Source organism: Taudactylus pleione, unplaced genomic scaffold, assembly GCF_031769625.1.
Source record: "Taudactylus pleione unplaced genomic scaffold, aTauple2 ptg000069l, whole genome shotgun sequence".
In the NCBI taxonomy this organism is placed as follows: domain Eukaryota; kingdom Metazoa; phylum Chordata; class Amphibia; order Anura; family Myobatrachidae; genus Taudactylus; species Taudactylus pleione.
Window position 1 is genome coordinate 2085039 of NW_028284471.1, and position 13812 is coordinate 2098850.

The 13812-nt window shown below is 45.1% G+C and overlaps 1 protein-coding gene across 3 annotated transcripts in view; it reads left to right on the forward strand.

Moving 5' to 3' along the window:
• Nucleotides 1–13812, forward strand: part of ZNF512B (zinc finger protein 512B) — a 47688-nt gene that overhangs the window by 10452 nt on the left and 23424 nt on the right. For all 3 annotated transcript variants that reach the window (XR_015877666.1, XM_088467017.1, XM_088467016.1), the window contains exons 2-7: nt 6387–6508; nt 10562–10635; nt 11397–11525; nt 11880–12004; nt 12208–12359; nt 12473–12544. Coding sequence is in view for 2 of the 3 variants with exons in the window: in XM_088467017.1 (XP_088323143.1) it covers nt 6412–6508; nt 10562–10635; nt 11397–11525; nt 11880–12004; nt 12208–12359; nt 12473–12544 (649 nt within the window). In the remaining variant the exon portion in view is untranslated. The remainder of the gene's footprint in view (nt 1–6386; nt 6509–10561; nt 10636–11396; nt 11526–11879; nt 12005–12207; nt 12360–12472; nt 12545–13812) is intronic.

Consider the following 13812-nt stretch of genomic DNA (forward strand, 5'->3'; position numbering starts at 1 on the left):
GGGAGGCTAGGAGGTGCTGGGGATAAAAGAAGAAGAAGAAGCTACAACTGAGGCTGATGATAAACAGGAAAATTAGCAGGCCCAAACGGCGCCCCCTGCCCAGGTCGCACTTCCCTAGTTACGGCCCTGCTCTCCCTGTAGGTTTTGCAAAGTGAAGTCTATAGGCTACAGCAGCTAACACCATCTTCAGTTGATTGTATATTACATTTTTCTTCTACCAGACTGGTGAGCAGCACCAGACTGTCCTCCAGACGTCTGTGCTGCCACCCCATCACCCCTCTGCGGCGCCGTGACTCCAAGCCTGTGCTAGGTACTCCCGGCAGGGCTCAGAGGGGGATTAGCTAGCAGACTCCCCGGACCACCAAACTGCAGCCTGGAATCTGCATTTCAGTGCATTCTTGCCTCCGGTCTCAGGAGACAGATCGGAGGCGCTGATGTGGACACTGGTTTCAGCCCACTACTCCACTAGACCACCGGGGCATTAACATACTGGCGCAGAGACATATTATTAATGCCAGGGGACCCGGTGGTTAACGTCAGCCAGGGGAAAAGACGCTCTTCATGCAGCCCCTCCCCCAGCTCAGGGCGCTGTTCCACTGCGGTCCTGGTGTTCCCTGGGCTGCTCCTGCCTCACCCTCCGCCCCCTCAGAGACGTGCGGCAGCCATTTTAGGCAAGCAGTTTCCGGGAATCACTGGGTTTAGTCTCCCTGTATACCTCTCCCAAGGGCCAGGTTATACAGCGCTATATCCTACCAGCCACTGTGGTCTGTGTAGTTGAAAATAGTGCCCATTGCAGAAATGTATTATTTCTTTCTGATTTGTATGTGACTTGTGCTAGCGCTAATCTCTGTTTTACTGTACTGTCAGTTATAACTATCCCTTTCTTCTACTATACCCTGTCATACTAAGGTATAGAGGGACATCGTACCTCACATTTGTGAGGGCTGTCACATACTTCATACCGCGTTGCACTCTACATGGTACCATATCTAATACGGTTGCATGCTCCCTGGCATCACATGTAGCGCTACTACACACTAATGCGTGCCATATATAGCGCTGCCACCAGTAGCGCAGTTGCACACTATATTGTGATATATATATATATATATATATATATATATATATATATATATATAAAAAATGTGTATATACTGTGGGCCTGATTCAGAGCCGGACGCTATTTGCGCTCGCTCGTTCAGAAAAAGGCGCCGGCTATTTAAATTGAGCGCTCGCTCTTTGCGGTCTGTTGACGCGCCTATGTCTGAGCGAGCGAACGAAACATGCGCTCGCTATTTTGTAAAGACGCCCCTTTGACGTTCGCATCATACATCATCTCCGCTATTTATTAGATTAATCGAGTACATCGAAAGGCGTCTGAAATGCTCGCAGTGCTTGTGGTTGGATTTTCCTACCGCAATCATGCGAACAGTTCAGGCTAAGAGACAACCAAGTGACGTGGCCGATGACGCTGCTTTGTCAATTATGCACACCCTTAAAACACCTGTTTTGACCGTTTGGTACGCTTGCGTTCGGGTCTCCACTCCCCGTTTTCAAGCACCTTCCCCTGTTACCACCAACAAACGTCTCATCCTGTCACTCAAATTATCAGACACTCGCTATTTTGCGAACACACGATTTCCGACCGCACTGACTGGTTGGCGCATGCGCATTACGACCCATACGCATGCGCAGATGTGCGAACATCGCTCAGAGCGAACGAGCATCTGCTTATGAGCGGCTCTGAATCAGGCCCTGTGTGTACATATATATATATGTGTTGGGTGTGTGTGTGTGTGTATATATATATATATATATATATATAGCGCTGTTGCTCATTGCGTTGTGCCAGATATAGCGTTGTGTAAATATTACATGCTGTCATTTTTAGCGCTGTTGCATACTACATGATGTCGTATATAGCGCTGTTTCATATGATATTGGGTCCTACATAGCGCGTTTTGCACACTACATTGTGCCATATTTGTCATATTGCAGGGTGTTTATTGCATTGTATCATTACTATGGCTGGCAGGGGAAAGAATAATAATCAGCCTCAGGATCCTGCCCCTATTCTGTTGTACTGTAAAGGGTGGCGAAAGCCATTGAGAATTGGGCAAAAGCCTAGAAGAAACACTTCCCCCTGATTCTTCAAGGGAACAACTCTCCTATGTATCTCACATTAGGGATGTCGCCTCCTACTCAGGTGAGGCAGCTATGGATAAGGCTCTCCTGGCCTCCAGGATATCTGCCACTTCGGTAGTGGCCCGCCGTATTGTTTGGCTCTGTTCCTGGAAAGCAGATTCAGACTCAAAATGGGCTCTGGAGTCTCTCCCTTATTCGGGGGTCATCCTATTAGGTCCAGAGCTAGATAACATTGACTACCTTGGCGGCTAACAAGACTGCGTTCCTGCTCTCTGCATATAATGCAAAGCCTCGGACGTCATCTTTTCGGTCCTTTCACCCTCAAGGAAAAAACAAAGGTCAGTCTTTTCCACGGCACCAGACGTCAGCCAAGGCCTCCAAGCCTAGGGCCAAACAGGCCTGGACTACTAGACGTCCACCAGCCAAGTCTACGGACAAACCTACAGTCTGACGAGGCGGGACTCTCCCTGGTGGTTCCCAGGGTGGGAGACAGACTTCAATTAACAAAGGTTTGGCATCAAACCACGTAAGATGCCTGGGTAAGAGAAGTGATCTCCCACGGATACGCCCTCTCCTTTCTGAGGCGACCCCCCCCCCCCCAACAGTTCTTTTGCACAGGACCTCATTGGACTCAACCTAGGCCCTGCTGCTCCACAGATCCATTCAGTTCTTACTGAATGCAGGTCCCCTCCTCACAATGGGGCAAGGGCTATTATTGTACCCTTTTCTTAGTTCAGAAACCCAATGGGTCTCATCGGCCTATCCTCTATTTTAGATCTCTGAACAAGTTCATCAGGGTGCCCAAGTTTTGTAAGGAAACTCTCCATTCTTTTATACTAGCTATGGAGCCTGGAGATTTAATAGAATCCCTGGATAGTCAGGACGCTTACCTACATGTACCTATAGTGCCTTCTCATCAACAGTATCTCAGGATTGCTACACTACAGCAACATTACCAATTTCAGGCTCTACCATTTGACCTCTCAACGGCCCCTCAGGTTTTTTACCAAGATCATGGCAGTTATGGCGGCCTCTCTTCGTCGTCAAGGGATCAGACTGCTCCCATACTTGGACAATCATTTGCTGTTGGCAAGCTCCCCAGAGACTCAACGACATCTGCAGGTAACCATTACCTTTCTACAAATGCACGGTTGGCTGATTAACTGAAAGAAGTCTTCCCTGACACCCGTTCAAATGATGGTACATTTGGGAGCCCTCCTGGACTTTCAAGTTCAGAGAATCTTCCTGACGGCAATCAAGATTTCAGTACTACAGTACAAACTACGCAGACTGTTTCACAATCGCAGAGTGTCGATTTCACTCGGCAATGCAGGCCTTGGAGTCAATCGTATCCACCTTCGACATGGTGGAGTTCGCCCAGTTTCACTCCAGGCCCCTGCAATGCCTGATCCTCTCCAAGTGGAACGGACTAGTCCATCTGCTCAGATCCCAGATGATAAGCCTTCCTCCAGAGGTTTGCCTGTCTCTAACCTGGTGGCTACATGTTTCCCATTTGAACCAGGGTCGTCCCTTTTGGATCATAAACTGGGCTCTCCTCACCATGGATGCAAGCCTCCAAGGTTGGGCCAATACTCCTTCCAGGGCCGATGGTCCCCAGTCGAGGCACTGTTGCCAATCAACATCCTGGAACTTCGAGCCATCTACAGAGCTCTCACTCTGGTTCAGAATATTCAGAGAAACAGGCTAGTAAAAGTACAGTCCGACAATGCCACGGCTGTGGTCTACCTCAATCATCAAGGGGGCACTCGAAGTCAATCAGCAATGACAGAGGTGTCCCGCATTCTCACATGGGCCAAACGCAATCTCCCGGCTTTATCCGCAGTGTTCATCCTGGGGATTCTCAATTGGGAATCTGATTTCCTCAGCTGGAAGACTTCTGGTGGACAAATGGGGTCTTCCAGAAGTGGATCTCATGGCCTCAAGACACAACAACAAACTTCCAGTTTATGGAGCAAGAACAAAGGACCCCGGTGCAGCCTTCATAGGCGCCTTGTCAGTGAAATGGACTTTCCAGTTGACATATCTCTTCCCTCCAATATCCCTGCTTCCTCTGGTGCTTCGGAAATTTAGACAGGAAGGAGGTACAGTCCTGTTAATAACTCCAGCTTGGCCCAGATGTCATTGGTACTCAGATCTTCTAAGACTCTCCATAGACGTTCCTCTTCAACTTCCTCTGAGTAGACCTGTTGTCTCACGGTCCCTGTCTACATCCGGACCTAGTCCATCTTGGCTCTTGAGACTTCCCTCCTAACGGCTAAGAGATTTTCTAGCTCTGTGGTCCAAACCATGCTCAGAGTACGTAAACCAGCCTCAGCTAGAATTTATCACAGAATTTGGCATTCATATTTCCAACTATGACCCTCAGGTCTTTAGAGTTTCTCAAATTCTTGCCTTTCTTTAGGCTGGACTGGATCTAGGCCTTCGCCTAGCATCTCTCAAAGTGCAAGTTTCTACTTCGTCTATTGGGTTCAACGCAAGATTGCTTCTATGCCAGATGTCCACACCTTCAGGCAAGGTGTTCTACGGATACAACCTCCCTTTGTCCCTCCTGTGGCTCCATGGGATTTGTCAGTGGTGCTCAAAGCACTTTAGGAACCTCCACTTGAACCTCTAGAATCGGTGGATATCAAATGGCTCACTGCGAAGACTGTTTCTTCTGGCTATAGCATCTGCCCGTAGGGTATCAGATTTAGGGGGCGCTTTCATGCCGTTCCCCCTTTTTGATAATTCATCAGAATAGGGAGGTTCTTCGAACTTGCCCAGGCTTCCTTCCTAAGGTGGTTTCTAGCTTCCACCTGAATACAAATATTGTGGTTCCGCCTTTTAATTCACTTTTGATGTGGTCTGTGCTCTAAAGATCTTCGTGGACCATACTACTTCCATCAGGAAATCTGACTCCCTCTTTGTCCTATGGATTCCACAAGAAATTATGGCCAGCTAACAAACTTTGGCCAGATGGATTCGCATAACTATCTCACAGGCTTTTAGGATGCTTACTTCGGGCGTAGTGTTCTTCTATCAGCGCATGAGCATTCCTGCCCTTAAACTACTGCTTTGGGCCATCCCCAATGTCTCCCCTATAGACCCTGAGGAAGAAAATTAGTTCTGGTAAAACTTACCTTTTGTTAACTCTTTTCGAAGTCCATAGGGCCCCCGTCCTGACACACTTGGCTTCTATGGGTTGTCTCTCTTTGTCACTTGTTTCCTTCTCTGTGTGAGAATGTGATTCTTCAGTGTACCAGTCTTCTCTCCTGTCCTGCTCCTCCCTTGGGCTTGTTAACAAAACTGAAGTGCCCTCAGGCTGTGTGTACCCCAAAGTACACAGTGGCAGGAATGAGGACAGTGATTGGTGTAAGGCTGGGTGAGTGTAGATCTGGTAATGGATGACAGGAAGGTATGTAGAAGCTGGGATTGCTGTGATAAATGTAAGATGTATCGTGTAAGGTGAAGCAACTAATGATCAGGTAGTAAATGAAGATACTTAGAAGGTAGTCATGTATTGAAATGTACTAAATATATTTTAAAAAATAGGTGTCAATTGAAGGGAAGATATTTGTTAGAGGTTAAGGGGCCTATTTATCTTTTAATATTTGTGTCATATTCCCTGAAAAATGAGAGTTATGGTAAAACTTACCTTTTGCTAACTCTCTTTCTTCAAAGTCCATAGGGTCCACAGGGAGACATTGGGGTGTAGGTGGGAACTGGAGTACCGGACACCAACAGCAAAGCTTTTCAATCTCAGCATGCTCCAGTCCTTTCCCAGGACACGCTTCGGGGACAGTGGCAGATGGGGAGTTTGACTGGGGCGGTACACCTGTCAAACCGTAACGCAGGTGTCCTAAGGCGAGCTCAGGGAGGACAGAAACCTCCCGTGGAGCAGAAGGGCAAATGGGGGGGGGGGAAGGACCAGAGCATCCTGGGGAAGGGCCGGAGCATCCTGAGACTGAAAAGCTTTTCTGTTGGTGTCCGGTCCTCCAGTTCCCACGTACACCCCAATGTCTCCCTGTGGACCCTATGGACTTCGAAGAAAGAGAGTTAACAAAGGTTAGTTTAACCATAACTCTAATTTTTCAGGGAATATGACGCACATTTTTAATGATAAATAGGCCTCTTAACCTCTAAGAAATATCTTCAGATTATTGCTTCATTCAAATAAATTACCTGTACTCGAGAAACATCTCTTAACTACACTTTGTACACACTTGTCTTTCTCACTCCAGTTTCTGTCTTGGCCATTCAGTAGTCATGGCTGACTCAATTGCCACTGGATCTAGAAGACAATTTCCCAGGACCAGTAAAACTAGATCTTCCACACAGTTGCAGTTTCTTGCCTCTGACGCAGGTAAGGGTCTATCTATAGTTGTACTATTGACTATGATACTTGACTTGTCCTGTTCAGATATTTAATAGTGTCGGGTGCACAATTTTCACACCGCTATTTAATCAACTGCACAGATATTGAGCCTATAAACTGTTGTGTAGGCTTCTATATTGGTTTATCCCACAAAATGTGCAGGTGATGTTAACACATTATATTACTATAGTTTAATTTTGTGTTTTCCTATTCTTTACATTGATGCCTGTATTCGGTATACGTTTAGGATGCCGGCGGCCGCAATACCGACCGCCGGCTTCCCGACTCCTCCCGACTTAGGCACCCCTAAGGGAGGGTTAGGGGGGTAGGTTAGGTTAGTTAGTACTTACCTGGGGACGATCGGGATTTCCAGCGCTGTCGGGCTGCCGCTGCCGGGATCTCTTCCTCTGTCGGCCTGACGCTGCCAGGATTCGAACTGCCGGCCATGCGGCCGGCGGTATTACACACCGATTCCCTGTATTCAATTAGCCGCGAAAAGTCAGAATCCGTGAAAATGTATCGCCGATTGCGACTTTTCGCCAGGTGGAAACTTATCTCCGTATTCAATTGCAAACTCTGTTAACCTACGCGAAAATGCAATGCAGTGTAATAGGCGAAAAAGATTCGCCTCTGAATAGGTGGTGAAAAATGTGTAAGATCACTATTTTGGGGTGCAAAGGTGGGGAAACCACTCAGCACCCTTGGGACAGACCCCCAAAGGATAACTGCGTCAAAAAAACCCTAAAAAAAAAGCGAAGATCACCCCAAAAAAGCACTTTGAAAATAGGGGGCTAAAAGTGCAAAGTGTGGGTACAAACTTAAAGTAACAAAATAGATTTTTGGGGGGTTTGCAAGTATGGGTGAGGTGTTTTTTTGATTGCAGGTGCTTGCTTCAGGTGCGCTTTTTTTAAAGTTTTTTTTTTAAAACTTTACTTTAGCGACTTTAAACCATTCTTGCACCCATATGCAAGTACCCCAGACTTGACAGGACTACTTATTTTCACACAAAAAACTGCTTAATGCCATTTTCACCAGATGCTAATTAGAAAATGCTGACACACCTTAAGTACCCCAAGTAGCTTTATTAGGGCTAATTGGGGGCATGTACATTGATCCCCAATATTAGTGCATCTTTTAGAGGGTGTCAAGCTGACTTCCCCAATTCTGACAACCCTTTTCGCCTGTTTTGCAATGACCGTGTTGCGTTTTCACGACTTTTGGAATTGAATATGGCGAATCGCGGGGACGCGCACGATAAGTTTCCGCAGCTAAAATGCGCGATGTAGGTGAAAAGTCCGGTATGCGAAAAAGTATTGCGTGTGCGAAACTAATTGAATACGGCCCCATGTTTCTGAAAATAGTTTTTTTATTTTTTTTTAATAAAAATAAACATGCTTTAAAATGCTATTATTGTAGAGAAGCACATCTAAAAGATCTTATACTGTACCATATGCTACACAAAAAAGGCTTTCATTTATGTAGGCTGTGGTGTTTACAAAGATGTAGAAGGATGTACTTTCAGGCATGGGGAAGGAAGGTACATCAAACTGGCCTAGTAACTGGGAAAACTTTGCGTACTAAGGTGGCCATTAGTAGAGTAGAGAATGGCTCATCAAATGGGCCAGGTTTTCTGAGAAGACTGGACAGATAATGTAATCTTATGTGTTCAGGAGCCATTTTGATTGGCTGCAGATCTTGCTCAAAGCAGGACATATGTTTATTTATGTATAATCACATTGGATGCCCACCAACTATAAGGGTCTTCTCCCTCTATCCAGTATCTCAGTCTGGCTTACAGCTTTTACCAGTTCGGGTTACCAGCCTTTTCAATTTCATAAAAAAAAAAGTTTAATTTTTAAACTTTTTTTTACTTTTCAGTTTAAGATTTCCCAGTGACGAGTGTGGGCACAGCAGTTTTGGTGCCACAAGGAAATCTGGGATCCCTCTGGTGCACCTTCAAAGTGTTGTGACTTGATTGCCTAGGGCACAGCTTTTACCCAGGTTGTCCTGGATGCGATCGTGTTTTGAAAATGCACCCTAGAGATTTCTGCCCAGCTGACAGCTTCCCAAAATGTTAACCTCAGGGCTGAGTTACTCTGGGAGGAAGAGACTGCAATTTAAAGATGCAGTAATTTTAAAGAGTGTCCTTTTAGATATGGGATCTAGGGGCTGATCCACAACCGTACGCAAATGCGAATATGCACGCAATCGCCCGATTGTTTCGTACTGCTCATGCCTACGCGTCGCTGTGCACAAACCGGCCGCTACTATCGGGACGGAGATCGCAGTGACTACGCAGACCCATCGCAGAGTGATTGACAGGAAGTGCCATTTGTGGGTGGTGCCAGGGGGGGGTGGTCTGCGAAACGCAGGTGTCCCAGTGCGTTCGCCTGCCATTGTAGGGGCGTGCATAAATTAGCCACTGCGATGCAGTCTGAGGTCTTGTAGTAGGCGTGGTTGTTAGCAGTTTCTGAGCAAGGTCAGAGCTTGTGCAAGTGAGTGTGAGGCTGCGATGGTACTCGATTGTACCGATGGTTTCGCTATTCATCTGTATTACGGATGTGTGCACTGTACATTGGACATCCTTATGTAGTGCTGAGTTTGCATTGTGGTCGCAATGGATTAGCGTACTATCTCAGTTGAACGTGTGCATGCTCAATATTGCGTTCCGAAGTGAAGGCCCTTAGTACACGGAACAGTGATGTTTTCTATATAATAGTAATAATATAAGTTTTATTTGCATGCCTGCTAAATCAAATGGAAATCAAATAGAGGGGATAGAATGAAGACCATAGAATAGTGTGAGTGCTACATGTGTCATGGATAATACATTACAATAACATGTAGAAAGCACATTGAGGGGAATTCAATTAGGAGCGAATACATTTTCCTGGTCGAATCTGCGCGGCAGCTGCCGCACTTTACGCCCATAGGGTAACGAGCACTTTTGAGCGAATCGGGCATTCGGCTGACTGTGCAAAAGGTGTGAGAAGGGCTGCCGTTACCAGCGTTTAAAGCTGTGGCAACGGCCATTCTCACCCTTCGCCTGCAATTGAATTCCTCTCATTGAGTTTATTCACCAAAAACATGCTTATTACTGGAACCTATATATGACCACAGAGGACCATTAGTATAATTATGTTAATACAATTCAATAATATCTACTGAATTAAAGATTTTTTTGTGTTAGTTTTAGCATGTTCTGAATAGGTGTTTGTCATCTGTTTGATGGTAATAGGTTAAGTGCAACAGATAGTGTGATGTCCTCTATCTTACAGCTTGTGATAAGTCATGGGGGGGAGGGACAGGTTCTAGGCTGAGATGTATAATTATCAGCGAGGGACTTCATGAGTTTGGCTTCAAAGCTGTGTGAGCTGGCACCGAGGAGAGATCATGATCGTACATGGAAGGGGCTTTGGGAGTACTGTTCTGCTGTGAATTGAATTGCTATGGGAATTGATGTTCAGTGAAATGGGGTTTGTTTTTTCTACATTGGCTGATGCACTAAACCTGTGCCTGGAGTATTGCAATAAATTATTCAGTGATTTATGCACATTTAGTATCTTTTCACAGATTGCTGATTATTTTACTCTCTTTATTAACTGCTGTGGTGAATTATTGTGTATCTCTCTTGAGTGCTGGATAGGGATGGGGAATGTTTTGTTTATAGGGTTAACTTTCTGTATTATCGAGAGACCTCTTGTCATGCAGCTTCATCCTTTTGGGTGGCAGATCTTTATTGCTTTTTGATGATCTGATAGTGTGGTTTGTAGAAGGCTGCTTATTTTGGTATGGAAGATTTAGATTGTGTTGACAACCAGGTGAATATGATACTTCAGGATTAGATTATATTGATTGGTTGTCTAAACTGCTGTGTCATCTGATGGCCTGGTAATATCCGAGTAGAGGCTGTAGTTGGTAATATCACCTCGTACTCGCATAGATATGTGTCTTCTTAAAATTGCATTACAGTATATACTCATATCATATATGTTCATAGATATGGCTTAAGATTTTAACAGATTGAATGTATGTTTGTAGGAAGCTATTACAACAAGAGAACAGTTCAAAGGAGATATCCCAGAAAAGAAAGCCGTGAGCTTCGAGGAGTACCGGTAAGCATGGCCAATGACTGATACAAATAAAACGAAGTATATCTTTTAGACCAGAGTTGCACAACTTGTGGGTCAGAAGAACAATCAGGGCCCCTAAAAAATCTGTTTCAGGTTAGCAATACATACATAATATATATTGACAGCTGTGTCTTTGGGATCCTAGAAGAATAGTAGACTAAAGGTGCATACACACAACAATTTCTTGAACGATTTAACTATAAGGACGTCGTTATCATTAAATCGTTTGTTAATCTTTTTAAGCTGAACGATACTCGTTCACGTTTGTAGTTCATCGTCTATTCTGACTGTCCAACAAACTATTTTTGTTCAGAAAATCGTTCATGTTGTGCAGAATAAACGATGAACGATTTCCATTCACTGTATGCATGATTAAAAAAACTTCATCGTTTTTGAAAATCGTTCATTATTTTAGTAACAACGATTTTTAGTGAATGATTTTCGTTCACTTTTTCAAGGGAAAATCCTAAAGAAAATCGTTCACTAAAATCATTGGTTACTAACATCGTTGTGTGTGTGTGTGTATGCAGCTTAACTCTTGGACTTGCAGGAAATGGCACACCGGCTCTTGGCTCGTGCCTAAAAAGAAATGCTGACAACTACTGCTGTAGACAATCTACTTGTACATTAAGCCTAAATGGGGTCTGTACTCATTGTGCTCTTCTTTTACCCTCCCTAACATTTCACATCATTCCAGCATGCTCAGTCTACAAACCATATAACTTTTTCCCTTGATATCTCAGGCTTCCCTGTTCAGCGAATGGAAGGAGATGTTTAAAACGCTGTCACGGGTGAGATGTCCAAGCTCTGGCTGCTGGCTAGAGTTTCCCAGTGTGTACGGGCTGAAACAGCATTATCAACGATGTCAAGGGGTAAGCGTAATTCTAATATTCATCATTAAACACTATTAGTTTCTCAGTATTGACTGACATGTGACCGTGTAATTCGCTCTAGTGTTCTCTATACATTCTCCTATATATTTGTCTGTATTTAATGTAGACCAGGGGTTCTCTTACTCAGTCCTCAGGACCCCAAACAGTTAATGTTTTCTAGGTCACCTGTGAATCTTTAAATTTGACAGTAGATAATATACCTGTGCCCCTGCTAGGTGGTCTGGAAAATGTGGACTGTTAGAGGTCCTGAGGACCACTGATGTAGGCAACTCCATTATTATCCAAGACAGCTTTTGGGTTTTGTCCCCTACCTTTCTGACGTTTTCTATCTAGGCCGCAATGTTGTCTCGGATGGTGGTCTCCTGCCCTCGCTGCGAAGCTGTTTTTGCCTTCAAGACACAACTGCAGAAACACCTGATGTGGAACCATTCAGAGAAGGAGGACAGCAGAGAAAAAAGGTCAAGTCCATGCACAGTCTCTAGGGGAACAAGAGAAAACCTCAACACACTCAATTGCTGCATTGGAGTATAACATTGGGATGGGGGCTGCCAACTGTAATATCCTGCAAAATAACCGAACTATGCTTCTAGTGTATTGTCAGTAACAGTGTCTATTTTGTAATACAGGCCTGTTATTTCACCTTTCACCCTTTTGCTCTTAGGGTAATAAAAAGAGGACCTGCAACACACAGACTTTCTAAACAGACTAAAGCATGGGTACCAGAGGAGAATGGAGACGTCACCCATCCCAGAGACCATAAAAAACAGGTGGACATCTGTCTATCTGATGAGGACCCGGAGAGGATGAAGCACAGTAAGGGGAGGGGCAATATATATATCTCTATCTCATCCATTCAGGCACACTGTATAATTTTATTGAAATAACTTTGATACATTTCTTTTATTTCTGCTCTTAACTTGAGTTAGGAAGGAAACAGAAAACCCCAAAGAAATTCACAGGAGAACAGTCGTCAATCACTGCGACTTTTGGCTTGAAAAGTGAGTGTCCAGAAGTATACAAACCTCACTGGCCTGTTCTATCTGTATTCAGAATGTAATGGTCAGCAAGTGACTGGTGAACGCTCTTTGTGAGGAATTAAAGGATAAAATCTACAAGAACTAAACTAAAATAGAAAAAAAAAATAGGTGAAGGTAACATGAACAGTTAGGGGCCTATTTATCATTAAATATTTGCGGGTGTTTTGGGGGATCTCTGATATCTGTTGCTATCCCTCCATTTCTGGCTGCAGCCGCAACCTCCATAGGTTTCTAAGTTAGTTGCGAAGCTGTCAGATTTGGCCCTCGCAGCTGACACCATTTGAAGATGGCGATAGCCGCTATAGTCTATAGGCTACACCTAAAATTTAACCGGGAGGGACATCCTCTGAGACCCTCCCCGGCAATGGCCGCCTGCACACGTGTGGTCCGTAGACCGTGCATGTGCAGGAATCCTTATGGAGAATTGACTATATTGCTGATATGGTTACTTCACTCCTAGCACATCGGGGATGGGCTCTTTTCGGGGCCCTTGTTCCTGTATGTGCTTTTTGACACATTACAGCAGTACTGTCATATACCGCAATGTGATTTTGGGCGTTAATATCGCGCCCAGGTCGTATTGCGAATGTGCTTTTTGATAAATGGGCCCCTTAGACTTTCATACATGACCATAGTGATAAACAGGCAGAGGATCCAGGCAGGACTATGGGGCATATTTATTAAAGTAATTTTGCTGGAAATCCCGGAAACAAAACACATTTTTAATGATACCCACAGACCCTAAACATCTCCAGGATGTATGTAGGGGGTACCACAGCAGATATTGACGATCGCAGTAACAGTCCCCATAAGTTTCTTTGTGAGATTTAACAAGCTAGCTTGGCCCCAGTAACTAATGCCATCTTCAAATGGCTTTAGCCATTGTAGCTTATAGGCTACACACCGCAAAAGTTACTGTGAGAGGGATTCTTGCACATGCATGGTTTGATGACCGCACATGCGAAGTAGCGTGACCACAGTGGTGTCACAAGGGTGGTGCGGGAAATGCGGTACGCACCCAGCTGTCACCCGCCAAGGGGTGACGCCAAGGTGCAGATTCCCCCCATCCTTAAAGACAGGAGCCGGATGCTGCGCTGTAGCATTAAGTGCAGCACTATGCTCCTGATACTGAGGGAGCCGGCCTGCACTGGGGGTTCGGCCTGCGAGGCCACGCCCTATGTCTTTGAGGCCACTCCCCCTCTTCAGCGGCCGCGCCGCGCGCACAATGT